The sequence below is a fragment of the Plectropomus leopardus genome, chromosome 19 (assembly GCF_026936395.1).
Source record: "Plectropomus leopardus strain MGB_pleo_1.0 chromosome 19, ASM2693639v1, whole genome shotgun sequence".
NCBI lineage: Eukaryota > Metazoa > Chordata > Actinopteri > Perciformes > Serranidae > Plectropomus > Plectropomus leopardus.
This window is the reverse complement of record NC_142194.1, coordinates 21,133,410-21,161,349: the sequence shown is the minus strand read 5'-3', so window position 1 is coordinate 21,161,349 and position 27,940 is coordinate 21,133,410. Positions and strand designations below refer to the sequence as shown.

The following is a 27,940-nucleotide window of genomic DNA, read 5'->3' as shown; positions in this document are numbered from 1 at the left end:
GGTATTGGTACTTTTACTTAAGTAAAGGAACTGAATAATGAACTAGTTAATAATACACCTTTTCTGTATACATTTATGGCAGAGCGTTGAAAGAAACCCTGTGATAGTTTGAAAGTGAGCATCAACAGCACACCTGCACAGCTTTTCTTCAGTAAGGCTCCAGCATGGAAGCCTGCAGCAGCGCAGTACTACTCTGTTGTTGTTTGACTAATTCAGAGTAATTATTAGGACTTACCAGCTGCTGTAACTGTGTCAGTCCTGAGATCAGTGTGCGTTGTCAGTCGCACATTACAGGTTTGTTTTCCAGAGATTTAACCGCCGTGGTAATACCGGAAGTCCCCATTTTAAACGTACGTTGCGTTCTCCACTGCGCGCGCGCAGACTGTCCACCTTTCCAACGGTATTTCGGTGCGCAGGTTGCTGCGGTCAAGTCAGCCGCCGATTTAATTTTGATGCGCGTCTATTACGGTACCGCAAGACTCCTCTGAAACCTCTGATTTCTGTTTCCTTCTTTATTGTCATGTAATGTAATCAACAGCCCGAGACACTGACATATGTGTTTTGTTGTTGTTTACATAATATTAAATTATGGACAGATTTAATTTAAAAATATATAATTTGAGGAATATTATTTACAAAATCAATCTCAAAGACAGGATTGATTATTTTGAAACCTCATCATACTGCTTGGTAAAATTCATACAAACAAATCTATATATTCTAATATAATGCAGCCTGTGGGACATGAGTATAATAAGAAAAGTGCATTCACAATACAGAATTATAACCAGCTGTTTGGTTATTCAGCCATTATATGACTTTAGAAAGCTGTCTTTATGTTTTTGTGTGTTCTTTGTTTTGATGTTTGTTTGTTTGTTTGTTACATTTTTGTCTGTCACTTGTCTTTTTGACAGTGTTTCTATCATGCCTGACTCTGTGTTATGAAGTTTACTCAGTTAGCTTTAGGGGATATTATTTGTTATTATGATAATCCAGATAAAAGTGCTCTTGATTATTTAATTAATTTTGTTATTCTAAATGCTAATCTTTTTTTCACAAACATAAATTTTCTAAGTCATTTCCCGAATGTTTATCTTTTTTCCTAGCATTAAAGACTCTTCTTAAATCACTTACTTTATTTAAAAAAAAAGAGTAAAGTTTTTTAGAATGATATGAGAGAGACTTTCTGATCTCATCACTCGTAACAAACCAGTTTGCTTGTGGGGTTCCAACACGGCAGATAAGAATCGACCTTTAGCAGCATTTCTAAGCAGCTCCAGTGGCGCAGTTGGTCAGTGCACAGTGCTTTTAAGACAGAGAGATGCAGAGGTTGTGAGTTCAAGCTTCACCTGGAGCACACATATTTAGCTGTCTACACATAACCTGTGTGAACAACACACAACATGACAATTGGTGTCTTTTTCGGTTTATTGTCAGGTAGCTAAAACGCCACCACATTGAATAAAAACACACATTCAGGAACAGCGATTCACAACAAAGCAGAGTAACATGCGAGTGTGTTCTTTTCAGATGAAACACAGCAAATATAAAAAAAAACATGTGTGACTGAGGTGCATTTAAAGGCTGAGTGGAAAAAAAACACGTGGCATCTCAGCCACAAAATACTGAAGTACAAAGATTTTTACATGTCAGATTGTGATGCAGTTTTAACAAGGGCTGGTTGCACAAAACACCTTAAGTTAAGATTTCCCTTAAAGTCTGAGTTAAGGTTCCCTAAAATAAAATCAGTTGCACAAAAAGCTTAACCTTTAAGTGTTATCCTTAAGGTTTCCTTAAAATGTTAAGGAAGGTATTTGGGGTTTTTGCCATGTCGCAGTCTTATTATTAAGGAATCCCTTAAAGTTTGTAAAACCATTGCACAAAGGAACTTTCATGTCACAAGCATGAGTGCACAAAACATCGTAAAATAATGATTTTCTTTAAAGTCTGACTTAAGGTTTCCTTAAAATAAAATTGGTTGCACAAAGCCCCTTAGATCTTCTCCTTAATGTTTACTTTAAACGTTTGAGTAAGTATATCGAAGGAATACCTTAAACCTTTGCAAAAAGGATCTTTGTAACTAAAGAAAAGGAAAAAAACACTTAAAGTACCTCTGACTCCATCTAAACCACAACATGGCTGAGTTTATGTCAATAAATAAGGATAAGTATAAGGAAACCTTAAAGGGATTCTGTGCCTCGGGTCAGGAGAAGTCCAAGTTAAGGTCTCCTTGAAATAAAATTGGCTGTACAAAACCCCTTAAGTCTTCTATTTAAGGTCTCCTTATAAAGTTCAGTTGAGAATTTAAGGTTTTCTGCTTATCCTTGCGGAATCTTCTAAAATCAGTTAAACTGTTACACAAAAGACATTTGCAACCAAAGTAAGGAAGAAAATTTAAGGTACTGGATAATGAGCAATTGACTTTACACTATAGAACTAATTTTCACTGCAATGTACCTCCACATTTGTTGTTTTCTGTTATTTACTGATCAAATTTGTTTTCCTCGTCTTCTTTTCTTTTTGTTCGATAACAGGTATCATGAGTGTGAGTACAAGCAAACAAACATTGACACTGTAGAATTGTATCAATGCAGGAAATACCTCAACATCCTCCTTTAACTAAGGAAACCTTTTAAGGGATTTTGTGCAACACCCTTATGTAAGTCTCTCAGCTAAGGACATTAACAACCCTAATGTGTTAAAGAGAAAACTTCAGGTGTTTTTCGCAGCCGATCCCTGGACCTAAAATGTCAGAAACTACGGACACAAGCTCAAACATGGAAGAAAAAGACATCGTGTGGTTTTGTGTCAATAAGGCACAGTTTAAAGTCTCATTTCTTGGCGAGTTTTAACTCTAAGGACATCCAGAAAATGGACAAACGTATTTGGACATCAGTAAAAAAAACAGTACAAAACAAAAGTCCTGTGCTTGTAGGGTTCCTTTTGGCTGCTGAGTGGCACCGCAGAAGAGAGGAGTGTGACTGCTCATTGATTAGCCCAGCTAGAGATCAATAACACAGAAATTAGTCCTTTTCAGTCAGCTTTCAAGTGATAGTTTTGTTCCCAACATCTGAACATTTGAAGGCTCTCATGCTCAGCCTTTATTCATACATCGACAGGAAATCCTGAAGCGCTGCTCATCATCATTCCAGGAAAAAAGTCGCTCCGCAAACAACACTGTGAGCCGTCCAGTGTCAGTGCACATCCACTAACAGTCCAGCTGACACTCGCCTCAGAGGAGGTGTGCGTTGAGGTCGTACTTCTCGCAGAACTTGTCCGTGATTGGGATGCAGGTGAGGTACTCGCACCAGTCACACTTCACCGGGTAGACGTAGAAGAGGACGGCGAGGGCAGAGAGCAGACCCAGGAAGACCAGCAGGAAGACGCATATCTGGACACGCTTACGGTACATGTCGGACGGCCCAAAGCTGGAGAGGAAAAAACAGATATTCAGTTCATAATGGAGTGAGCGAGTCATATCAAATAAATCAGATTAAACTTAGTTAAGTCCCTTTCAGGATTTTCCAGGCTGTCTTTGGGATTGTTGCAGCCTGAAATGCCTGATTTCACAGCAGCTTTTGTTAAAAATTACGATGCATGTTGCTTTGCAACAAAAAACAAAAACAAAAAAACAGTTGTGATACTGTCTAAAATGCAGAGCCCATTATTGTGAGCATTCAGTATTTTCAAGGGAAACAGAATCTATTTATGATAGGAGGGGTCCAATATTGCAGATGATCATCTGTTGCTGCGTTTCGGTACATCTTTGAGGGGCAACTGTTTTTATTTCATCATATACAAGAACTGAGATAGTGAAATTCTGCAATATTACTGGAGATCACTTTGGGCTCGTCCGGGAGTTGAACCCGGGACCTCTCGCACCCGAAGCGAGAATCATACCCCTAGACCAACGAGCCATGTGTGTGCTCCTACATGCTGTGATACAGAACTGCTCATATCATAAAACTCTTTCTAAACCTTTACTATACCTGAGGAATGATGTCAGCGACACACACACACACACACACGGATTACTTGCTTCCCAAAAAAACAGACTTTGTGCAGGTGTCCGTTTTTCATCCTAGAGGGTTGACCTTTTGAAGTGACAGACATTATCAAATCCAGCTTTTCAGATCTTTCTTCACGTGGACTGAGCCAGGCTGGCTGTTTCCATCCTATATGCTAAGCTAAGCTAACCAGCCGCTGCTCTAGCTTCACATTTACTGTACAGATATAAAAGTAGCGTCGATCTCTCTGTCTCATTCTTGGTAAAAGAAAGCAGACGAGCGCCGCACATCCCTTTCCTCACTTACCTGATGTATGGCAGGAAGGCGAAGGAGAGGAAGAACCCTGACACGAACCCACAGATGTGAGCAAAGTTGTCGATCCACGGAAGCAAACCGAACGAGAAGAAGAAGATGGAGATGGCCGAAAGTTTGGCGAAAGCCCTCCACGGTCGCTCGAGGATCTGCCAGCTCTGAAACAGCTCCACAAACAGACAGGCCAGGATGCCGAACTGGCTGCCTGCAGGACCCACCTGAGAAACAGGAAACAGGATTTTCAGATGTAGCATGTTGAAAAAACGCTGGCTGCGAGGGCGGCGCCGTACCTCCGCTCTGTAGGGCAGGAAGATGGCTGAGGCCAAGTTGCCGGTGATGCCGCTGAGCATGTAGACGATGGAGATCCTCAGCCATCCGGCGAGCTTCTCGATGTCCCTAAGCACCGTCATCTGGAAGAACACTGACACCAGACAGTGCAGGATCCTGCAGAGGGAGGCAACAAAGAACAAATGTAGTTTTCACATAAAACATCTTAACTGTTGCTGCATTAAATACCAACATGTAGCAAAAAGAAGAGTTCAGTCACCCAGCATGAAGAAAGAGAGACAGCCAGAGTCTGGAGAACTGGTCTGGGATCTCTGGGTTGAGGAAAGGCAGCAATCCGCACACATCATCCATGCACGCCACCTGGAAGAGAGTGAACACAGTCAGTGAGCCTGCAGATCTGCTGCCACCCTGTGGGGAAAAAAACAAGAGTGCTGACTTCAGTCCAATCTGCTTTCAGTTCCCTGCTGACTACAGCAGGCTCCAGTGGCGCAATCGGTCAGCGCGCGGTACTTATAAGACAGTAATCTGCAGAGCGATGCCGAGGTTGTGAGTTCGAGCCTCACCTGGAGCACACAAGTTTTAAATAGAAAATGTCTGGATGCATCTCAGGTACAATTCAAAGTGCAGATTAAAAGTCAGCAGAATCAGTAGCTGGTGAATGAAAATCAACACTCAAGACTAATGGGAGGAAAAAAAAAAGGTTGTAGAATCCGGTTCATTCTACCTGTGAGCAGAGAGTGGCCTCCTCGTGGAAGTAACCGTGCATGAAATCACAGTACTCTCTGGAAGTGATCTCACATCTGCAACATGAAACACATTGTTAGATTCATCATCGAACGCTCGCAGATAAATGACCAAAATACTGTGATAAAAAGGGAGTCAGTGGCAGAAGGATTTGGAGCCCTGATGAAGTTTTGGAAGAAAGCTTTAGGGAGGATACATTCCTCTTTTCCTCTTCAATTTACTTACAACATGCAAGTATCCAGTTCAAGATTTTGAAGTCCGCACTGGTCCAAAGTAAAGTTTGCTAAGTTCACGCCTAATGTCAATCCACATGTGACAGATGCACTTACGTTTAGGCTTTAAAACTAGCTTCTGACAAGTAATTTTCAAACCTTTTCAGATGTTTAGAGCAACCTGTTTTTAACCTATATAAAAATGGACACAGTTGATATTGCAGTCCTGTAATACTGACCCTATATTATACATAGATTACTTTGTTTATTTTACTTTTTTTTTTTTTTGGGGGGTATTATTTTTTTAAATTATTTATAATTAAAATTATTTATCATTTATTTTTATCTTTTTTATTGTTTATTGTACTTCCTTAATTTAATTATTTTGTGTCTCACTTTGTCACATTAAAATTGTTTATGTGTACTTGTTATTGTTTGTGTGGCTGATTCTTTGTGATTGTTGAGCAGTACAGTGATGGATGAGCTCTGGTGGAGCAGAAACAAGTGTGTGTGTGTGTGGGTGTGTGTGTGTGTGTGTGTGTGTGTGTGTGTGTGTGTGTGTGTGTGTGTGTGTGTTTGTGTGCACGTGCGTGCGTGTATGCTTGTGTGTGTGTGTGTGTGTGTGAGGGGGGGCAAATTGTATTTGTCCTATTGTATCTGTAATTCATTGTATTATAATGAATTTAATGAAAATAATAATAAGAAGAAGAAGAAGATGAATTTCCAGAAAACAGTGTGTTGATCCTGCAGTGAAATTTTACTTTCTATGAACAGTGTTTTCAAGTCATATTCTACTCAAATTGATTATATATTAAAAATTATATATAATTTAGAAGTGCGATGCAGTTTTAAGGAGCTGCTCACCTTAATATTTCACATTAAATTAAAGAGTTAATTTTGGCATATATGCAGCAGCTGTAACAGCTTCAGAGGATGTGTACCAACTCTGTGTTAGTCGTGCTCTTGTGGCGTTCAGTGACGTTGGTCCTTACCGTCCTTTGGTTCCAATGCAGCAGGGCCGGCCCGTGATGGTGCAGTCGATGTGGGGGAGGTTGGTGTGATTCCCAGAGGTATACCTCGTACAAACCTGCACATCAGAAGCAAAGCAAGCATTGAATCAAGACGTTAAATGCAGGAGAAAGTGCTGCAATCAGACCTCAGTGTGTTCAACTTACAGTCAACTTTTATTTACTTTTATTTTGAAGACAACAGCTAAAACGGACATGATGAATTTGAATGCTTCAAAACATGTAAATGTACTCACTGGCCACTTGGTGATGTCATCAGGCCATTCATGAGGTGAAACTGAGGCCGGCTCCAAACAGATCCTACAAAATCAGGAGCAAAAAATTTAAAAATAACTGAACACTTTTCTGTTTGAGTGACTGATACAGTCCATACATGGAGAAAATGATATAACAGTGTTGACTAAATGAGTTCTCCATTAACACACAGGATGATAATCCTACAGAGTGTTTTTGTGGAGTCACCTGGGGTCCTGATGGCAGACTGAACCATGTTGGCGGAGTGTACCATTCAGAGAGGGAGCACTGGGGTGATGAGGCCACTTCACCCACACTGCCAGCGTGCTCTGCAGCAGGAGACAGACGGAGGGTCATTCTCTTTTAATGTTGCATGTGCAGCCCTGACTACGACTTAATGGTGTAACAAAAGCTGCCTAAAGGTGGTCCAAACTTTGATTCAATATATCAGTGATACACGCCCCCCACCCCCTACCCCCCCAACCATTTTCTAATTCACAGTAAAAATAAAGTGATTCACTCTGGGAATTGTTTTTGTACTTTTAGTATACATGAGGTGTCAGAGTGCATAAAACAGCAACAACGTAGAGCTTGTTCATCAGAAAAGTGCCAGTGGACAATCCCCACAGCCGCTGACAGAGGTCCTAGCTTAATGTCCTTATATCTTAGTCCTAAAATCCAAGATATGTCCTGAAATCTTAGAGACATCCTAAAATCCTAAAAAAAAAATCCTAAAATCCTAGAAACATCCTAAAATTCTAGAAATGTCATTTTTTAACGTTTGAATCCTGGTCATCATGAGTGCACCGCCTTCACCCCGTGGACCTCTCACAGTGTTTTGTGGTCTACAAAACTTGACCCTACTTTCCATCCACATGAGTGTGAGTAGATAATAACTGAATTTCCATTTTTGGGTGAAGTAGCTCTTTTAAGTCCTAGAAATGTCCTAAAATCCTTGAAACATGTGGGGCTGCTGCAACTGGCCCCTGGCCTCATTTTGCAAAAGTGGCCCAAGTAAAGCAAGTTCACTATCCCTGCAATATATCATTAGACATCATGTATGATATCATATAGGACTTTCAATAAACACTAAAATTCTTCCAACCAGAGACGCATCAGTGACTACTGTTTACTCTGATATCGTATGAGTGAATGTTTAATTAGACTTACCGAACACTCCTCCTGTAACGTCTGCAGGCAGCCGGAGCGATCGTTCCTGACGCAGCAGCCCGACTCTCTCTCCCTGGCTTTCTTCTCCTGGATCAGTTTGTGGATCTCCTCGTCTTGACGCATGCACGGGGAAAACTTGGCTCCCAGGTGGATCAGCGCCTCCTGCGGGACACAGACATTATTTGGACCATAACTACATTTGTAAGTACAATAATTACATTTCAAATTATGTTATAGAAAATTAATATAATTTTTAAAGCACTTTCATCTGGTCATTTTCTTGTTTAATTGTTGCTGGTTTCTTTTTCCTCTTTTAGTTTTTATTAAGGTAATTTTCTTTTTTCTTTTTATGATTAAGTTTTTGTTAATTTTTGGGTCATGTTTTTTAAAGTTGCTCTCTTGCCAATTTGCTTAGGTTTCAAAGAGTTAAGAGGCACGATAAAGCTTTTTTTTAAAAAATATATATATCACAGCATTTCATTTATGTCTATGGAAAAAAATAAATAAATGAAAATGTTCAAAAGGAGAGGCCAGTGTTGTCTATTTCATCCTTAATCTGTCACTTCTTATTACTCATAGCTTATTATTTTTTTGGCTGTATTTTAAACCTTATGGCACTTACTTATAGATTTAACTTTAACTGTTTTAACAATTTATCTATTGTTGCTTGAGTTATCTATTTCAACAGTTTATCCATGACTTTGAGCTAACTGTTTAGCCCTCCAGTTACAGTTGACTCATTATGTGTTTTCCTCAAATTAGTCTAGCTACTCTGGAATTTTTCTATGTACTCGAAAGTGCAAAAGTATCCCCTGGGTAGATACGGCTGGTTGGGAGTCACAGATCTAACGTTAGACAAACAAGTTTAATACACTGGAGCTTTTCCCATGTCAACCACCACATTTAAAGATGTTCAGCACTTTGAAACCTGAGCAAACTGGCTTGATATTCTTTTAAAAACATGAAAAAAGGGCAATGAGCAACAAAAAACAGCCCCAAAAATTTGCAAGAAATGGATAAAAAGTTACAAGAAAATTACCTGAGAATAATTTCAACAAAGAAAGAGAAGTAAACAAACAAAAAATAATAATAATAATTACCCCCCAAAAAAGCTACAAAATTTTGTTTGTGTGACATTCTCTTGTCACGTTTTTCTTGTTTTTTTTTTTTTCAGTTTACAGGACATTTATTTATGTTTTTCCCTGTGTTTCTGAAATTAGTCAGATTATTGCTTCTTTTTAGGTTTCAGAGGTTCGAATCCTTGTGAAAGGCGTCTGAATGCAGCACGAGAAAACTGACGTCGATCCAGATGTTAAAGCACATTTACAGAAAGAGGATGGTAAATAAAAGATAAAACATACTTACTGAGCTCGGACCCACCCAGAAGTTTTGTTGCTGCACAAACTTCACGTTTTCATAAACTCCCTTGTTCCTCAACACCTAAAAAAAAAGAGACAAAAAGCAGTTTTACTAAAAAATTTTCAAAGGAAAATAATTCACTGACAATACACCAGTGAAGTCACTATAGCATTTGTATAAACTGTCCTTAAAATGTCCTTACAGAGTCGACAGTCTCATGCTGTGAGAAGCCCACGGGGGCGATGCCGTAGATGGTGACGGCCAGGATGGTGATGAGCAGATGGACACATGTGATCCAGTAGGTGAAAAAAGGTCTGAGGAGGACAGAAGGACAATTCAGGCTCCATCATCTGAGACACTGGCAAAAAGGAATAAAGGAATCAGCTGTCTCACCTGTGATCGTCCATGTCCTCAATCTGCCTTTTGACAAAGCTGTCAATGCGTTTGCGGTACGTCCGGTTTGTGAGACGGCCGACCATGCCGAGCCCGTACGGCCTCTTCTCTCTGGCAAACAGCTTCTTAACGGGAACCGCGATCCTCTGTCCACGCTGCTGATGGTTGACGCTCACCACTTCCTGTTTCAGGCGCACCTTAGGCTGGACCAGAGAGCCGTCTTTGGCCTTCCGCCATCCTCTCTCCAAGGGCCTGGACATGATATCATAAAAGTAGTAATAGTATCTACATGATGCAAAAGTTTCATCGAGCTTCGTGTGTGCACGTAAAACATGTAAACTCACAGCATTAGATGACTCCTCTCCAGCTCGTTCTTATCCAGCGCACTTCCTGTGAGCTCGCTCTCATCCAGCTGTTTGAGGTCGGCCTCCGATGGCGTCTCAAAAACTTCGTCGGCATAGCTGGACAGCTCATCCTGCAGGCCGTCCTACAAAGATTAGAGCTGAGTTAGTAGGAATTCAAAGCTGCAAAATGTCCCGACAGAGAGCCAGTAAAATATGTCATATAGTGTTTTCTCAGGAAACCACGACATCAGTGGCTTGCCTTTAGTGTGCACGCTGTTGGAGATAAATAATGACTTATTTTTGAGTGTTTCAAAAAGTGTTTTGAATGTAATGTCATACTAAACAAGAATTCAAATGCAACACTTTTATTTTTGCTTTAATTTTTCAGTGGTTCAAACCTCAGCAAATTGGTCTGATTTTTTTCAAAAACATGGAGAGAAGACAATGAGCAGCTTAAACAGAAAATGGCTGAAAATTTTTAAGAAATTAGTAAACAGTTATACATGACCATATATATAGGTTAAAATATATAATTATAATAATTATAAATATAGTTTTCTGGACATTTTCCCCAATTTTTTGATAATATCTTATAATCGCCGCACAGCTCATTTTCAAGTCACCTTCTTGTCACTTTTTACTAATTTTTTTGCAATCTGCCAGACATTTCTTGACAAGTTGCTCTTTCACGTATTATCAAAAGAAATCAAACCAATTTTCTCAGGTTCCAGAGGTTTAAATGCTTATTAAAGGCAACTGAACGCAGTACAACAAAAGTAATGTCGATCCAAGTTCTAACGGCTTAAAAGGCATCATTACTACACAGGTGTGCCTTGGGATGGTCGCAAGAAAAGGACACTATAAAAAGTGAGGTGTGATCACACAGAACAGTGCCACAAACAGAGCGTGCCATTTGCTGCTGACTGCAGGAGTGTCCACCAGAGCTGTTGATCATGAACCCAATGCTCATTTTACTACCATAAGACGTCTCCAATTATGTTTCCCTGAATTTGGCAGTACATCCAACCAGCCTCACAACTGCAGATGACATGCAACCACATCAGCTCAGGACCTCCACAATGTCTTCACCCGTAAGATCGTCTGATAGCGGCTACAGCAGATGCAATGATTAGTTTGCAGGACCGAAGAATTTCAGCACAAACGGTCAGAAAACATCTCAGTGAAGCTCATCTGCTCATCATGCTCACTAAGGTCTGAATCTGACAGCAGTTCATCATCGTAACCGACTTGTAGGACTGTGATGCTGATTGGATGTACTGCCAAATTCAAGGAAACGACATTTTAGATGTCTTATGGTAGTGAAATAACCATTCAGTCAACAAGCAACAGCTCTGGTGGGCATTCCTGCATTCAGCATCCAGTGACACACCCCATCTGTGGCACTGTAGTGTGTGATCAAACTCCAAATTTTACATGGTGAGGTCGGTTGGATGTAGTGCCAAATCCAGGGAAATAACATTGAAGATTGGCTTTTCTTGCAGCCTGTATTTGAGAGAAAAATATCTATTAAGTGCCAAAAAAGGTCTTAAATCTTTAACTTAAACCTGTGAAAATGGGAGCAAAAAAGTGTTGCTTTTCAATTTCTGCTCAATGTGTATTTATTCATAATTTAAGGTCGTCCCGACAGTGCGTGGAGATGTGTCGTCTGCTCACTCTGGTGAAGAAGGACGTGTCCAGATCATCAGCGAAGTCCACCGTTTCATCTTCAAAGAAACTAGGGGGCATAAAACTCCGTCTGCGACATCGCCCGGTGGTGCTGTCGCCTAACGTTCGGCCCTGATAAACACAATCACACAAACACAAACATCAACAATATTATCATCAACAGGCTGAGGTGCAGTGATGCCTGACAGTTTATCCGGGGGAATTCCCTGTGTGAGCGTGCTACCTCCTTAATGATGGTTGTGCGTCGGTGGATTAGCTCTGCACTTGTGGAATACCCTGATCCAGCAGATAGCTGAGCAGTCAGTGTGTTTTATCACAGACCATCTGCTGCGGAGACCCAGTAACCCCCACGCAACACACACTAACACAACACACACCAGCAGATACTCTCACTGAACATCCATTTATCCCTTTACACGGGCGAGTCTGTAGCCACATAGTGAGAGTCATCTGTACTGTAAGATATTACTCCTGAGTTTAATCTACGCTAAGACGAGCTGATCTCATATTTTATATAACATGCGTACACACACATAAACACACAGATAAAAACCATCCATTCATCACAAATCAGAATATAACAAATGACATTTTTCTAGGAATCTCATCACAGCATCACATAAGGGAGATTAAAGTGTGTGCATGTGCATAAAAACATAGCATTTTCTAACTATAACTAAACCTAATAAAAGTGTAAAGCGTTCATAAATCCTGAACTCAATCTCCTATACGGAGAAAACGAGTCTGTTTCAGACTGACGATAATGATCTAGCTATTTTCCTAGAATAGAGTACAGGTGCCTTGTATTGCACACTTACAGTCGGTCCCAAAGTGTATTCACATTGTGCAGAAAAGACAAGAAATCTCAATTTCAGAACAACAGGAGGTGGCAGCAGCAGGGCTGTGCAGAGACCTTTAAAGGGGCAGGTGCTCAACATTAAAAAGGGGCACATGGAACAAGATTTTTTTTAATGACAGTTGAAACATAAGGAAATTATTAATACGATTATGAATTAAGAATGTGATATATTGTGTAGTTTTAATCTATTAGAAACTTCAGCAAACAAAGGTTTTCATGAAAGGTCAAACAGGAATATTTGATGATATTTTAATGCTGGAGCTTCTTTTTCTAAATTAAAGAAAATACAGTAAAATAACTTCACATTATGATTGGATTCCATATAAATTGTAAAATAATGTTGTTTTACTTGGTATATTTAAAAAATGAGAAATTATTGCTGAAATACGTGCCTTTCTTTGTCCTTTTTTGCCGATCAAAGCACCCATACCACCCACCACGAATAGACAAGCATCAAAATCAAAGCGGTGGCTGGCTTGACGGCGTCATTTTATTTTTAGCTAATTTTATATGTAACTAATTTTACTTCTACATAATTTTATTTCTAACTAATTTTATTTCAACATAATTTTATTTCTAACTAATTTTATTTCTAACTAATTTTATTTCTACATAATTTTATTGTTGATTGTTAAATGTTCTTTTTGATGAGGATCACAGGCACATCTTAACAAAAAAAAACATTAAATGCATCTTAATAGAAGGGCACTTTGGGCATCATGGGGCAAAGGGGTATTTGGGTGCTAGTTTGAAATTTAAAAAAGCAACAAGAGTTTGAAGCACAGATTATGCAAAGCTCAAAATATTTGGTAACTTAGATTTGCTTCATAAATAAAAAAAAAAATAAACAAAGACCTTCATTAGTGCTGCTGCAGCCTTCAGACTCATGACTGCCACAGACTCCCGTTTGCGTCGTCGTGGCAGCCGGTTGAGGGCGGAGCGAGAGCTGGAAAAGGAGCAGAGGGAGGCAGTGCCGGGCGTGATGGGCGTTTGCGGGACGCTGACGCCGTCCACCTCCTCCACCATGCGGAAGGCACGACCCCGGGCCAGGGGGTCTATGATCTGCACACACACACACACACACACACACACACACACACACACACACACACACACACACACACAATATGCATGTGTTCATTCACCACAGCTTTTTTTTATACTCAGTTGTCAAGCCACAAAAAAAGGTAGAGACACAGCGACAAAAAAGTGAGAAGCAGGATAACACACATTTGTACCAGGGTTAGAGTGATGCACAAGGTTTTGGAGAGCTTCTTCAGGCAAAAGTGCTTAATTAGCAGGTTTTAGACACAAAAATGTGGGAAATTTCATTTCTTAATTAATTGCTCAAAAAATTTGCCTCAAAGCTTCAAAAACCATCAACCAAAACCTCAACAAGACAGCAAAGCAAAGACGTGAAGCAAGCGCCGGAATGTGAGAATAAGAGGAAAAAGGTGAATAACGATCCCATCTCTTTCTCCATCCCTGTAACGGGCCCCCGGCGCCGGCCTACCCTCTGCATGCCATGGTGACTGGGGTGGTGGGGAGGGAGGTAGAGGGGAGGAGGGGTCTCAGTGCTGGCCAGGGAGAGGTTGTCCTGGCTGTGGAGCTCCATCTCCCTCATCACCTGCGGCTTCAGACCGCCGTATAGATGGCTGCAGTGCTGCAGGCTCTTCCTCCTCCATCGCTGCGTGCTGTCGCTGTCTTTGCTCACCCCGAACCAGTCGGCCGTACCCCTGCAGAGAGGGCGCACTCATGTTAGCAAGGAAGTGAAAATTAAATTGTGCTACTTGTCGTTTGTCCAGGAGGCGTGCATACGAAAGCAAACTAATTCTCACTTTACCTGGAAAGAGCATGAAAAAAATTATAGCCTGTTTCATTTTATTACTCTAAAACAACACTAGCCTCAAGTTGTTTCTGCAAGCCAGGAAAATTCTGAGAATCCCGACACACACACTGAATAGTCTTTGACAGATTGAGCCTTACATCCCTCCTGATTAACAGATCAATATATTGATTACTTGACTGACTGCATTGGTTGTTGGGGGTTAGCTGACTGTTTAATTGGTTCATTTGTTGATTTCTTGTCTACACCAATGAAGAGAACCATCACTGTAAAAAGACACAGAGCATCTTTAAATTTGGAACCTTGCACCTTTTCTCTTTGGTACCTTATCTTTTAAATATAAAGCCAAAATGCATAGTTTAACCCTTTGAAAACTGGAGCGACTTCACTTTTCTTATGCTGCTTTCAGAGGCCTTCACAAGTATTTAAACTTCTGAACTCAGAGCAAAGTATTGCAGTTTCTTTCAAAAACATGGCAAAAAAAGGATATGAGCAACTTTGTCAGAAATGGTCCATGAAATTAGTAGATTTAGAAAATTATTTTGAAAAAGCTAGGGAAAAAGTATTCTTTCTATTTTTTGGGCCATTTCTTCGTTTGTTGCTCATTGCCTTCTTCCTGTTTTTAAAAGAAATCAAGTCAATATGCCCCAGTTTTAAGGGGTTATTATATTTAATAGAAAAATGTAAAAACAACATCAACAGAAACTATGACCATTTTGAGCCACTTACACTAAGGGAAAATTTACCAACCATTTTTCAACTCTTACTTTTACATTCACTGTCTGATTTATCACTATGGATCTTATTTATTTTTAAGTCTGCAAAAAGAAACTGTTGTTCAGGGCTGGATTACAAAGTTTCAGAAAAGGATAAGATCACATAGGAGCCCTTGTTGGAGTGGCAGGATGGCTAACATAAGCAAGAAACTGTAAAAACATAAATCATTGTTGGATTTTCAAATTTCAGACAGTCCTTGAACACATCATGTGTTTTTATACAGTTTTGTGAAACAGATTCATCCAAGGCTTTTCAAAAACTGCTGGACCTTAATCGCATTGCAATTAATGCATTAACTGTTAGAGCCCTAATATTTTTAATTTTCCAAAACTTTTCCAGGCTTTGACATTGCTATTTGCAAGTTCTGTGACTTTTGGAGGTTTTCATGCCAGTATGAACCCTGATTCGCCCCATTTTCTATCTTTCTCTTTCTGTGTGCATGTCTGATTGCATGGACACTGCAGCTTAGTGAGCCTGAATACAAAATACCATGTTGATCCTCACACGACCTGCTGCCCTCCGTTCAGTCGACAGTAAAGAGGCAGATGTTCGTGAAGTGACTCTCTGTGTGTTTGTACATGCAGCTCCCATGTTTTCCACTGAAACAGTTTCTGCGTTCCCGGCTGTGTGTTAACCGCTCAGGAGGGGGAGGTCATGATGGGGAAACTGTTTGGAGAGCAGGACACTCAGTAATAAACACACGGCCCTCATCATCAAGACAACACGCCAGCTGGGGAAGCCTTTTAAGGCTGCACAGGGGCAGGGAGGGGGCGGCGCAGCCCTGATTGTTCTTCCACAGAGGAATGTCTCAGAGAGACAGGAGTCAGACCGGGCCTCTGACTGTAAGAAGGAGTGAGAATACGAAAACACAATCTTTGTTAAGTACAGGTCATCCACTACTTACGGTAAATGCAAACTCGCCCACGTTGTGATTCAACGCCTGTTTTCAAGATTGATGACATTTGTTTGTGTTTGTTTAGATAAGCGGCTGTTTGTCTGTGCGCACACATGCAATGACACGCATCATATTCGCCCACACAAAACCATAAATAAAATATTCACGACTGGTTGACGACAGCACAAACCCATCAAAGATTAAAGCTGATGTGAAGCCACATGAATTACGTTTCCTATCCTCGAGGGAAGGCTGGTACACAACGAGCAGCAATCTACTGCAGAGTAATTACAGGCTGAGACAGCGCTCATCTCATCAGGGAGAAAAAGGCCCAGGGGCAAATCAAAACACATACTGTCACTGCAGCGCAAATAGAGAATGTTACTTAACTTCTGTTTCGTGAGGGAATTCCTCATCTAAGGGAACAAATGTCAGATTCACCGAATCAGGTAAAGATGGTCTCCCTGCCCTAAAGTGGAAATTAAGTTCATTATTTCAGAAACTAAAGTGGGCATTTTAGTTTCTGTTTCACCCCCTGACAAAAAGAAAACTCATACAGAAAGTCAAAATATTTGTCTTTTTGGGCAAAAAAAATATCAGGGCTGGACCTAACTCAGTATAATTTCAGTTGAATCGGATTTGGCTGTTTGATGATTGGTTTTGTTTTCCATACAAAGTTTTAAAGTTCTAATAAGCTCCTCGGTATGTTCATGTAATATAGTAAACAAGCTAATTATGCTAACCACGGGTCATAAGTGTGCAAGAACATTTTTTGGCAACACTGGATATCGAACAAATGCCAGAGACTGTCTTGTTTTAGGTTGCAGTGAGCTGCAAATTCAACACCTCTAAGCAGAAGTTTGCAAGTCTCTCCTCCTCTGTGCTGCTGTCTGCTTGTCTGCAGCTCCCTGTACCAAAGAGTCGTGAGAAAGTCAAGAGCACTCACTCCGCAGCAAAATCTGGGTACCAAAACCTCTCCAGGTGTACATTGTACAGGAAAAAACAACTGTTTGACTTGAAGTAATCTCAATTGACTGAGGGGTCTTTGACTTATGATTTGAATCTCCGACTTTCAAGGGGCATCTCTTTAGATATCCAAATTTAAAATCCAGATTGTTGTGAATTATTGGCTTCAGCCCTCAATTAAATCAAACACTGTAGTGTAAATCAGATGTTTTATTGCCATTGCATGTTAGATTACAATGAATGTGGTTGGCAGCCATCCCCTCCATTTAGCAGTATTTATAAATAAATATACTATAAAAGGGAATATTTTTTATGATGTCATATTTTATAAAAACAAATAACTAATTTGAGACAATGTTGTAACATAACTAAATATATTTTCAGAGTATGATAATGAAATACAAATTTTACATTCTTCCAATTAAAACTTTATGCTTCTTTATACTTCTGATTAATTTCCTTGGCACTTTTGTTCTGTTTACTTTGCTTCATTTATCAAACAGCTTCAGTTTCAGATATCACATGCAAAAATGCCCATTATCGATTATAATATCACAACCAATTTCTGAAGAAGTTCAAACTAGCTCCACAATGAACTACATTACAACTACACCGAGCTACATTACTACATCCTAACGCCTTCATATACAGTTAAGGCATACAGAAACACACAGTATAGTACATACTTTTACTTGTGATTTTTTTCTGTTAATACTAATACTTGGGTAACATTTTAAATGCAGGAATTTTGAAATATCTTTATGGTGTAGTATTGCTATTTTGAGTGGTGTTTCGTTGGTGTTGAGTTCCATCACTCTTCTTATCTAATTCATTGTAAGCAAGCAAATAAACATATTTCAAAAATGCCAAACTATTCCTTTAAGTATCTGAATACTACATACTAGTGGTGGGACCAAGTCATTTCTTTGCAAGTCACAAGTGATAAAAGTATAAACAAGTATAAAACCTTAAAACTATAAAAAATAAATAAATACATAAAGAAAGAAAGAAAGTAATTGAGCAACTTGGTAAGAAATGTTCCACAAATTGCAAAGAATTAGTACATTTAGGAAATTGTTGTTTAAAAAGCCAGGGAAATGTCTAGGGGAGAAAAGAAAAAAGCTAGGTAAGAACTACATTTATAATGATTTTCTAGTGTACTTTTTACTCTTCTTTTTTTTTTTAAAAAAACCAATCAAATTATAAATACTTCATGTGTTCATGACTTGAATGTTGCAGCTTGTAAAAGTGTTACTCATTTGAATTAGTTTATTTATATTGTGTCGCTTAATCCATAATATACATAATTATTTATAAGTTATTAGTGATTAAAGCTATTTTGTAAACATAGTGGAGTAAAAGTACAGTATCTGCCTCCAGGATGGAGAGGAGTAAAACTGAAAAGAAACAGAAAATGGAACTTATGGTACTTATGAACTTCAGTAAATGCAATTTGTTACTTTGCACCACTGCCTTTAATCCCTCCACAATAATTAAAAAACATCAACATTTCAATCCGCACTGACCTGTCCAGAGAGCTCCAGGAGGGGGTCAGGGTCTGGGTCATACCTAAGGGGGGCAGGGACTGTGGAGCTGCATTGCCTCTATCACCGGCATCACTAACATACTGTCCCCACGTCCCCTTGGACCACCACTAAACCCTGATCCTCTGGACTGATCCTCCGCAGATACAGAGTTCCATAAGGGGATTTCCTGATGTATCCAGGCCAACAGGACTGTGTAACACTCGCTGTTACACAAAGCAAGGATGATCAGCACATGTACAGACTCTGAGTCCTGCTCAATGAGCTCCTGGTCAAGCGGAGGTTAGAGGAAAGCTGGCGCTGATCCCCTCGCTCAGACGGGAATATGATCCCTATGATGAGAGTCTTCCACCAGCTGGACTCGCTCGGAGGGTCTTAAATTTCCTGACATTGTGTCACCAGCACACAAACACAAGTTCCCCAAAGTGTGTGAGAGAGTGTGTGAGTGTGTCCGCATCTGGCAGGCCTCCCAGTATCCCTGCTTGACAGTAAAAGGATGTGACCTACTGGGCAAAGACGACAGCAGCTCTGGTCCTCGTCAAACTGAATGCCCCCCCCCTTCATTCAGAGCCCCAACGATCACTATCAATGAGCTCCTTCTCTCTCTGTCCCGGCCTGACTGTGTCTAAACACCAGCACGCCACAGGAAGTGGGAGATAAGAAGGAGGATGGGACACACATGAGGAGGGAGGAGAGACAGAGGGACATGCCTGAACACATACACACTCATACACCCCACCTTCTAGTCCCGTCAGCGGTTACAACAAGTCCAACAAAGCGTGTGAACTTAAGCTCAAACACCATCATTACATTCATCAGTGGGAGTGAGATAAATGATTAACTCTGTGGCTTCATCTGTCAAAATTAACAGCTCCCTAACGGCCAGGTAAAGCACAATCATTCACTTTCTGAACACATCATACATTCTGGAAAATACTTACTGATAACACATGAAAAGACTGTGAACTGTGTAGTACTGCAATTTGCAGCCTGCTCAATAAAGCTCTGCAGCCATCACTAACAAGATCCCTCCCCTCCTATATAAAAGCAAATAACAAATCCCTGCAGGTCGACAGACTCTCATTAGCAGCTTAACCAGTAGCACAAAGCACACACGGCCCTTGAGACGAAAAACAAACCACCACAAAGCTTCAGACTCTCATTTGCAGCTAACTAAGTAGCACAAAGCAATTTTCCTCCGAGCCAAAAAATGAGCTGCCGACCAGCTACAGACTCTCGTTAGCAGCTTAACCAGTAGCACAGAGCACACATGTCTCCTGACTCAAAAAACAAGCTGCAGCACCCATCTCAGAAGAACAAAACAAATTTCCTACAAGACAAAGCATGAGCCAACACAAAGCTTCAGATTCTCATTAGCAGCTAACTCTGTGGCACAAAGCACATGTCCCTCGAGCAGAAGAACAAACCTACAAAAGTACAGACTCTCATTAGCAGCTAACTCAGGACCGCAACATAAATTTCACCCGAGCCAAAGAACAAGCCGCCAAGCAGGTACAGACTCTCGTTAGCAGCTAACTTAAAGGCACAACAAAAATTTCCCTAAGCCACAGCAAGAGCCACCACACAGCTACAGACTCTTGTTACAGCAGCTAATACAGTAGCACAAAGCACACGTGTACCCTGAGCCGAAGAACAAACCACCACAAAGCTACCGACTCTTGTTAGCAGCTTAACCTGTAGCACAAAGCACACATGTCCCCTGACTCGTTAGCAGCTAACTCAGTAGCTTGAAGCAAATTTCCTTAAAGATGAAGCACAATCCACAGCAAAGACTCTCATTAGCAGCGAAAGGTACGTTAGTGACTGATTTTCTGCTTGTCTTCATATCATTGTGGAACTTAACAGAGATGTTCATTCAAAAAACAGAACAACTTTTATGTATAATATTAAGCTATGAGCTCTAATGTTAACTTAACTTAATTGTAACTTAGTTTTAGCTCCTTTAGAGGACTTACTCCCCAGCGTCTCAGAGAAGAATACTGCTCAGGTTTTCACTGTTTTAAAACCAAATGTTACATACTTTGAGATTCTGGGTCATAACACATTTTTCTTTGGTGTGACTTTACACATAGTTATGTTTGCTTCACTCGGACTTTAACATGAAAAATGACTCTTTTGTGGTCAACCAGATAGTGAACACAGGGGCGTCCTCACGGTTACCCTCCAAGTTTGCAGCAGATCATCCTCTGACACACACTTTATTTGATTTATTCGGCATTTGTGCACTCTTCTGAAGAACCTCAGTTAACCTCCTCTTCACACACACTTTCTCTAAATCCCATTATTCTCTCATAAACATCAAACGCATTAATTCCCTAACACACACACACGCAAGGCGAGTAAACCTCAGCGTGATAAGACATTAAGACACTCCTTTGAAGACGCTGTCTCCAGGTTCGAGTCTTGGCCCCTGCGTTCAAACATTTACATTCAGTCACACGCTTTGATGTAAACCACAAGCCGCGTGAGGCACAGAGATAGGTCAGAGTGAATAATTGTGTTATTTTGTTTGCCTCAAACCATGCAGTCCTGAATGCCACCTGAATTTACACTGATACACAGCGTGTGTGTGAGAGCTTACGTGTTCAAAGCCTCACATGCGTGGCACAAAGAGACTGCGACAGGCTGACAAGACTTTTGTGCAACACAGACATAAAGGGGAACAAAGTGTTGTAATGTTTTGCATGTTTTCACTGTTCCTCATCCTATCTTGTGTCAAACTCTGTTTTATATGTTCTGAAAATGTCTGACGACTCAACATGTTCTCATCCCAACTCAGTTAATATGCTTATGAAACTATATTTGCAGCAGAAAGCGAAGGTTTCTGTTTTCCGTGTCTGTGGCTCCAGAGGTTTGGAGCCACGGCGCCTTTGCACTCTGCTCATAAAAATAAGCATATCTCAAAAAGTAAGTAATGTACAGAGTTCAGATAACTTATGGAGTGTAAAGAAACATTTTTTATGCTCCTAGTTTGTGTATACTTCCTTCCATTAACTTAAAATATTCTCAATGTCTTGTGTATTAATAAAAAATAAAGAACAAAACAAACCTCACATATTTGATATCTTTGGAAACGTTTGGCTCAACACTAGAATTTGAATTTAGTTGCTACTGATTTGACTGTCATTGCTGTTGAACTGGTGGGTCTTGAACTCCACTCATCCAGTTCTAAACACTGAGATAGCTTCAGAGTACGCCAAAAATCATTTTTAATGACATGCTGTTTGAGATGTAAATTTCCCTTCATGTTGCTGCTCTTAGCTTCTTCCCTCCCTGCTCCTCCTCTCCTGTACCTGATGATCTGTTTGGGTATAGACGAACGCCGTCGGCTCAGTATTTTGGGGATGCAGGAGCGCCTCCGGACGGTGGACACCCTCCTGGGCTCCCTCTGGCCCTTCGGGGGAACCGTGTTGACCCGCTCAAAACGAACCCTTTTCTCACTTAACCCATGGAGCAGCGTGTAGAGGAAAGGACAGGGAGGCCAAAGGATGAAGGAAGGAGAAGGGGAAATCAAAGAAAAGGAAATACAAGAGAAGAAAAAGAGAGGAAGATTAGTTAGTTTTTAATCAGAAAGGAGGCTGCAGCTTCAATTGGTTTTATTAGTGCAGAAGAGTTATTAGGGTCAGAAAGTAAACGACAGACCGAAGTCATGAGAAATTAGCAGCTGGATGAAATCAGCAGAGAGGAAAGAAGAGAACACCTATGAGTTTGTGTGTGTGTGTGTGTGTGTGTGTGTGTGTGTGTGTGTGTGTGTGTGTTTCTGTGTCTGTGTGTGTCTGACCTTTTGATGGACTGTGTGAAGGAAGGCAGTCTCTCTGGAGGAGGTCTGAGGTAGTTGTTTGAAGTTTCCAAGGCAGCGATGCAGGTCTGCGGATTTTCACTGGGCATGCTGACGCTACGCAGACGCTTTACAGGCTGCAAAACACACACACACACATATACACACAAACAAACAAACACAGTTGATGTCCTTTGTGCCTCTTTATGTAAATGTAAACTAAGTCAGTGTAAGTCAAGTGTAAGGCAGATCCCCCAAAGAAGTGGACCAGACTTTAAAGCCAATTTTCATGGTGGCCAAACAGTGGAATTACAACTTCCCTGCGGCATCCTGTTGACTGACATTGTGAAAGAGTCATCAGTAAATCAGTGGATACATTTTTTTTAATGGAGTGACTCCTTTCTCTATCGTGATTTGATCTTTTCAGTTCGATAGCATTTGAAAAGCATGGAAGAGCTATATCATTGAATTATTTTATCCCCATTTAAGTTAGCGGAGCGCCAGACAGGAAGTAGCCCCTCTAGTCTGCTCTTTGGGTAATTTCATAACACATATATAGAACTTATTTGGCTGCATGTGCCACTGAGCAACTGTCATAGGAATAAACGGGTTCCCATCTCGAACGCTGTATCCAGATCTCTTCATACATATATGGTCAAACTGTGAAAATTTTCACCACATAAAAACACATTTTTTTTTTTATAATCATTATGCACCCACCCTTTCCATAGCTGCCTTTAATGTGTTTACATTCTTTAATCACCTCTTTGAGTTATAGTGTTCCCTGTTTGTGGTGGGATCTGCCATTGCACAAGAATTAATTTCCCTTCACATGCACAAGGGGTTGACATGAAACTATCTCAGCCACACTCAGGACGTTTACATGATGTTAGAATAAGTATAATTATTGTGTTAGTCCGACTAAAACTGGACTTTTAAAATACATTCAAACATGTTAGTTCGACTTAAATTATTTTTTATTAATTAAATAATTTATACGCCTCAACAGGATCGGAACTGGCCTTTGCTTTCTGCGCATGTTCCACAGTCCCCGTGCTGGGCTTTGACCAAGAAGTCGAACAGCATAAATTTGTGGAAAAAAGCAAAAAAAAACAAAAGAAGAAGAAGAAAAAAAAAAACTAAACACCTGGACAAAGGTACCAAGTAAAGCGCAGAGTACGTATGAAATGTACAGCGCCGAAAACGTATCCATGTTTTCACAGGGTGGCTTTCATTGTGAAGCAGTCACAGAAAAAGCTGCGTGTTTTGTTTTAAATTAGGTAATCAGTTATAGTGGAAATATTTCTTTAGAAATCAGGAGACAATCCTTACACCAGACATGAAGCGACACAGCAGTTTCATTACCACTACTTCTTTGTTGTTTTGGTGTGTCAGGGTCTTCAAAAATACTCCGGTAAAGACTTTTCTGTCAAACTCTGCTTGTGTTTACCTGGGTGAGTGTGGGCGCGTCGTCCGGCGTCAGCTGGATGGTGGGGATGTCCAGTTTGAGCCATGGCGGCTTCTTCCTCTGCAGGCTGCTGCTCCTGCTACCCGGCTCATCCATGCTCGCTAGCTCCCCCTACGCCTGCCAGCTGCACAACACACACAGGAAATGGGTTTGTAGGGACGACACACAGACTCATAATACACTTACAGACACATGACGGACAACAACGCTGTCCGAGCTGTCCTGCCGAAAACTGACCAGCTTTGTTGAGTAATTACAGATGCTGACAGAGTGTGTGACGGTAATTTCCCTATGCTGTGGGCTCACACAGATCCACTGCCTGAAAAAACAAACTGATTCATCCACATGCTTAACCCTTTTAAAGCCTCACCAAACTGGCTTGTTTTTTTTTTTTTGTTTTCTTCAAAAGCATGGGAAGGTGATGTGCAACTTCACAGAAATGACACAAAAATGAGCACAGAAATGATTAAAAAGTTACAAGAAAATCCTAAAATGAGTAAAAATTAAAGACAGACTATTTACAGTAGGTATCTGGGCTGTAGTTAGAAAGCTTCAATCCTTAAAATCCGCAGATTATGAAGATTTTCCAGTCTCTTGGTCTTGTGTGAACTTTTGCTCTATGATACAATTTGCGCGCTACAGGTGAGGCTCAAACTCACAACTTCAGCATCGCTCTGCAGGACAATGTCTTACAAGTATTCCACGCTGACTGATTAAACCACTGGAGCCTCCGACTTGTAAAACTAAGCAATGCTCCGACACGACAACAGGAATGAAGCAGTAATCAGGAGAGGCTGTTATGAATCCACAGCATGAGCCGCTGGGTAAAAAGGATGTGGACTGAGCCAAATGGGCTGTGACTCTGAAAATATTTTGAACAACTGCTTATTTGTTTAAAAAAAAAGAAGTGTCTTCACAAAGATGCTTTGATTTGGAAAGGATGTTAATTACTTTGCAATGTGGGAATACAACTAAATATAAACCTTAATGTAATATAAATCCAGGTGCAAGAAATGTGTGGAAGAGGCAGCACAGCTGCACAAACATCTGTTTAATCTCCCTGAAGAGTAACAAGTTCTGTCTCCTGTGATGCATGTAGATGTATTCATCAGCACAGATCCTCTGTGGTTAAAAACCCTGTGTTCCAGGTGAGGCTTGAACTGACAACTTGGGCATCACACTGCGGGTTACTGTTTAATAAATACTGCGCACTGACCACTTGCGCCACTGGAGCCTGTTTTAGACATATGAAAGACTACATCTGACTTGTGAAACTCAGCCATGCTCTGACATGACAACAGTAATGAAGCAGTAATCAGGAGGTGCTGTTATAAATCCACAGCATGAGCCGGCGGGTTAAAAAGGATGTGGACTGAAACCATTTTTTTTTTTATTTTGAACAACAGCTTATTTGTTAGAACAAAGATGCTTTTAATTAAAAAAAGTGGAAATGTGTCCTTTTTTTTTTAAAGAAAAAAAAATTGGGCTTTTTTGGCTTTATTTGGACAGGACAGCTTAAGCGTAGAAGGGGGAGAGAGAGGGGGGGGAGTGACATGCAGCAAGGGCCGAGGTTGGACTCAAACCCACGGCCACTGCGGTGAGGATGTAGCCTCTGTATATGGGGCTCCTGCTCTTCCGAGTGAGCGCTGTCTTAATACAAAACTTAATTTGATAGAAATGTGTGTATATGAGCACCACAGCTGCACTAATATTTGTTCGGCGTGCCTGAAGAACGACAAATTCACCTGCTGTGATGCATATACATGTTTTCATCATGTGCTGTGATTAAAACTCCTGTGCTCCAGGTGAGGCTCGAACTCACAACCTCGGCATCACTCTGCAGGTTACTGTCTTATAAGTACCGCGCGCTGACCGATTGCGCCACTGGAGCCTGTGTGGTGCTGTGAACAGAGTAGTATTTTCTCAGGGCAGTACTGCAGCTATAACACCACAAGATGGCACTAACATTCTCATACTCAGAGAGGACAAGTGGCCACCTACCAACAGACAGAGAGAGCCTCATACTGAACTCCACAAACAGAGAAAGCCACAGAACAGAGAGCCAAAGCCTCCACTCATCCTGTTGTTGCTGGTTAATGGGTTTATGGGTAAATTTGGAGAGTGAGAGGGGTTTTCCTGCTTTCAGTGGAAGTATAAACCAGACATCTCTCCATCTCTGTGAGTGGACTGGTGCAAATGAGGCAGTTTGCAGTGACGTGCCAACACAAACAATGACCATTTCTTTTTTAGAGACGTTCTGCATATTAAAGCTGCCTTGCTGGTCAGGTGACCAACAAACTCAAACCTCGCCCCTTCCTGCAGCAACTGCACTTCATTATGCGCTTAATAGCTCCCCACTTAACTGTATAAAGTGCAGAAGCTATGGAGTTCACCACCACCACCACAAACAAGCTAAAGTTACCACCTCCAGGTTGTATGCCTGGAGGTGGTAACTTTCACTTACAGTTTCCATCCATGTGTGTGAAAACACTGACGCTTCACACACAGAAAATCTCTACAATCAGCACAGTTTAGATTAGTGTCACTAATTCAGTATTTGACCAAATGTCCCCCCTTCTGTTCCTGAGATACGATGCTGAGTAATGGACAGAAAATATGATGATGTCACAATGAAGTTGACCTTTGACCTTTTGGAAATAAAATGTCACCACTCCTGTTTGTCATTTGTATGAAATTTGGTCATAATAAGCATATAAATTCTTCAGTTATGGCCATAACATGCTGTTTGAGCGCCAAAATGTACTCATTTCATTGTTGAGTCCAAGTGGATGTTTGTGTCATTTTTTTTTTAATTTGACACAAACAAAATCATCCCTGGAGGCTGTTCTTGAGATATCGTTCTCACAATGAATGCGACAGAGGAGGTCAAAATAAACTTGACCTTTGGCCTATGACCAACACAATCTAACTGTTCATCGTTGAGTCCAAGTGAACGTTTGTGCCAAATTTAAAGAAATTCTCTCAAGGCGTTCTTAAGATATTGCGTTCACAAAAATGATGTACATACAAACATATGGACGGACAAAAACATAATGCCTGCAGCCGTGGCTATCGCTGCTGCAGAGGCATGAAATCATTTTTGATGTCCAACACAAATATAAACATTCTGCAGTGTTTTTCTTAAAAAAACAGTATATGGTGGTGTATTTATCTGCAGACTAAAAAGTATCAACCAGGCACACATTCAAGAGGGAGCTAAGAAAATCACAGATACAGAACCGAAAAAATATAAATAAAGCTACGAGAAACACCAAGCGGAACAAGCTTACTACAAAATGCAGAATTATTGTCCAAAATGTGTCTGTGCTGCAGCTCGACTTGAGAAAACATTTTCTTCGGTCTGGCTACAGCTCAGGCTGAGGGGAAGTGATTTAGCAGGAGTGGAGGGTCGATTACTGGATAATACAACATCTGCACGGTGAGACATAATGAGCGACCACCAACGAGGAGCTCCCGTACATCTCAGCTGTGAATCATTCATCGCTGTGAGGGAAATTACCGGCTCCCCCTCTCTTTCCATAAAGCTGAACAATAATCCCCTCCATCGCACGAGGTGCTGGAGCCGATATTCAAACTTCTGGCCAAAAACGAGTCAAACGAGCTGAAAGACATTCAACACCGGCAGCTGGACGACTTTGGGATACACACTGGCACAGACGGAACGGGGTGTGCTTCCAAATGTCAACACACACACAGAGTCACAGTTACATCCTTGAAAAATCCCCCTTTGGATTCTCCCACTTGTCACTGGTGTCTCCCCCCTCGTGCTTCAGACTGTGATCTCCTACATTTCCCAGGAAGCTGTGCTGCAGTGCCTACAGATCAGGTGTGGCTCTCAGTGAAAGGCGGGTGTTGGGACAAATGAATAGTGTGATGACTCAGCTGTAGATGGGAGTAGCAGCGCACGTCAGGAGCACGAGCTGAACACGTGTTTCCATGCAGTTCAACAAAGCTGTCCAACACATCCTGGCGTGTTCATCACACTCTG

At 40.9% G+C, this 27,940-nt stretch overlaps 1 protein-coding gene and 3 non-coding genes across 9 annotated transcripts in view; 1 reads left to right on the top strand and 3 right to left on the bottom strand.

Annotated features, from left to right (window-relative positions):
* Positions 1-1,414: 1,414 nt before the first annotated feature.
* Positions 1,415-27,940, bottom strand: part of rhbdf1b (rhomboid 5 homolog 1b (Drosophila)) — a 43,832-nt gene continuing 17,306 nt past the window's right edge. For 2 of the 6 annotated variants that reach the window (XM_088070088.1, XM_088070089.1), the window contains exons 2-20: positions 23,914-24,055; positions 22,467-22,600; positions 21,979-22,125; positions 14,150-14,372; positions 13,492-13,698; positions 11,766-11,888; positions 10,092-10,234; positions 9,748-9,999; positions 9,557-9,668; positions 9,361-9,435; positions 7,996-8,157; positions 7,054-7,154; positions 6,828-6,891; positions 6,556-6,650; positions 5,332-5,407; positions 4,867-4,967; positions 4,610-4,763; positions 4,314-4,537; positions 1,415-3,428 (exon numbers count right to left, since the gene is read on the bottom strand). In XM_088070088.1, coding sequence (XP_087926214.1) covers positions 3,233-3,428; positions 4,314-4,537; positions 4,610-4,763; positions 4,867-4,967; positions 5,332-5,407; positions 6,556-6,650; positions 6,828-6,891; positions 7,054-7,154; positions 7,996-8,157; positions 9,361-9,435; positions 9,557-9,668; positions 9,748-9,999; positions 10,092-10,234; positions 11,766-11,888; positions 13,492-13,698; positions 14,150-14,372; positions 21,979-22,125; positions 22,467-22,600; positions 23,914-24,027 — 2,703 coding nt within the window. In that variant the 5' untranslated portion in view covers positions 24,028-24,055 and the 3' untranslated portion in view covers positions 1,415-3,232. Of the gene's footprint in view, positions 3,429-4,313; positions 4,538-4,609; positions 4,764-4,866; positions 4,968-5,331; positions 5,408-6,555; positions 6,651-6,827; positions 6,892-7,053; positions 7,155-7,995; positions 8,158-9,360; positions 9,436-9,556; positions 9,669-9,747; positions 10,000-10,091; positions 10,235-11,765; positions 11,889-13,491; positions 13,699-14,149; positions 14,373-18,646; positions 19,254-21,978; positions 22,126-22,466; positions 22,601-23,913; positions 24,056-27,940 lie in introns of those variants that run through there. The other 4 variants (XM_088070090.1, XM_088070091.1, XM_042507676.2 and 1 more) reach the window with 4 other exon arrangements.
* trnap-cgg (transfer RNA proline (anticodon CGG)) lies at positions 3,846-3,917 on the bottom strand. Its single transcript has one exon. It is a non-coding gene; the product is annotated as a tRNA-Pro (tRNA).
* Positions 5,085-5,178, top strand: trnai-uau (transfer RNA isoleucine (anticodon UAU)). The gene is made up of 2 exons: positions 5,085-5,122; positions 5,143-5,178. It is a non-coding gene; the product is annotated as a tRNA-Ile (tRNA).
* trnai-uau (transfer RNA isoleucine (anticodon UAU)) lies at positions 25,729-25,822 on the bottom strand. The gene is made up of 2 exons: positions 25,785-25,822; positions 25,729-25,764 (listed from the first exon to the last, which is right to left on the bottom strand). It is a non-coding gene; the product is annotated as a tRNA-Ile (tRNA).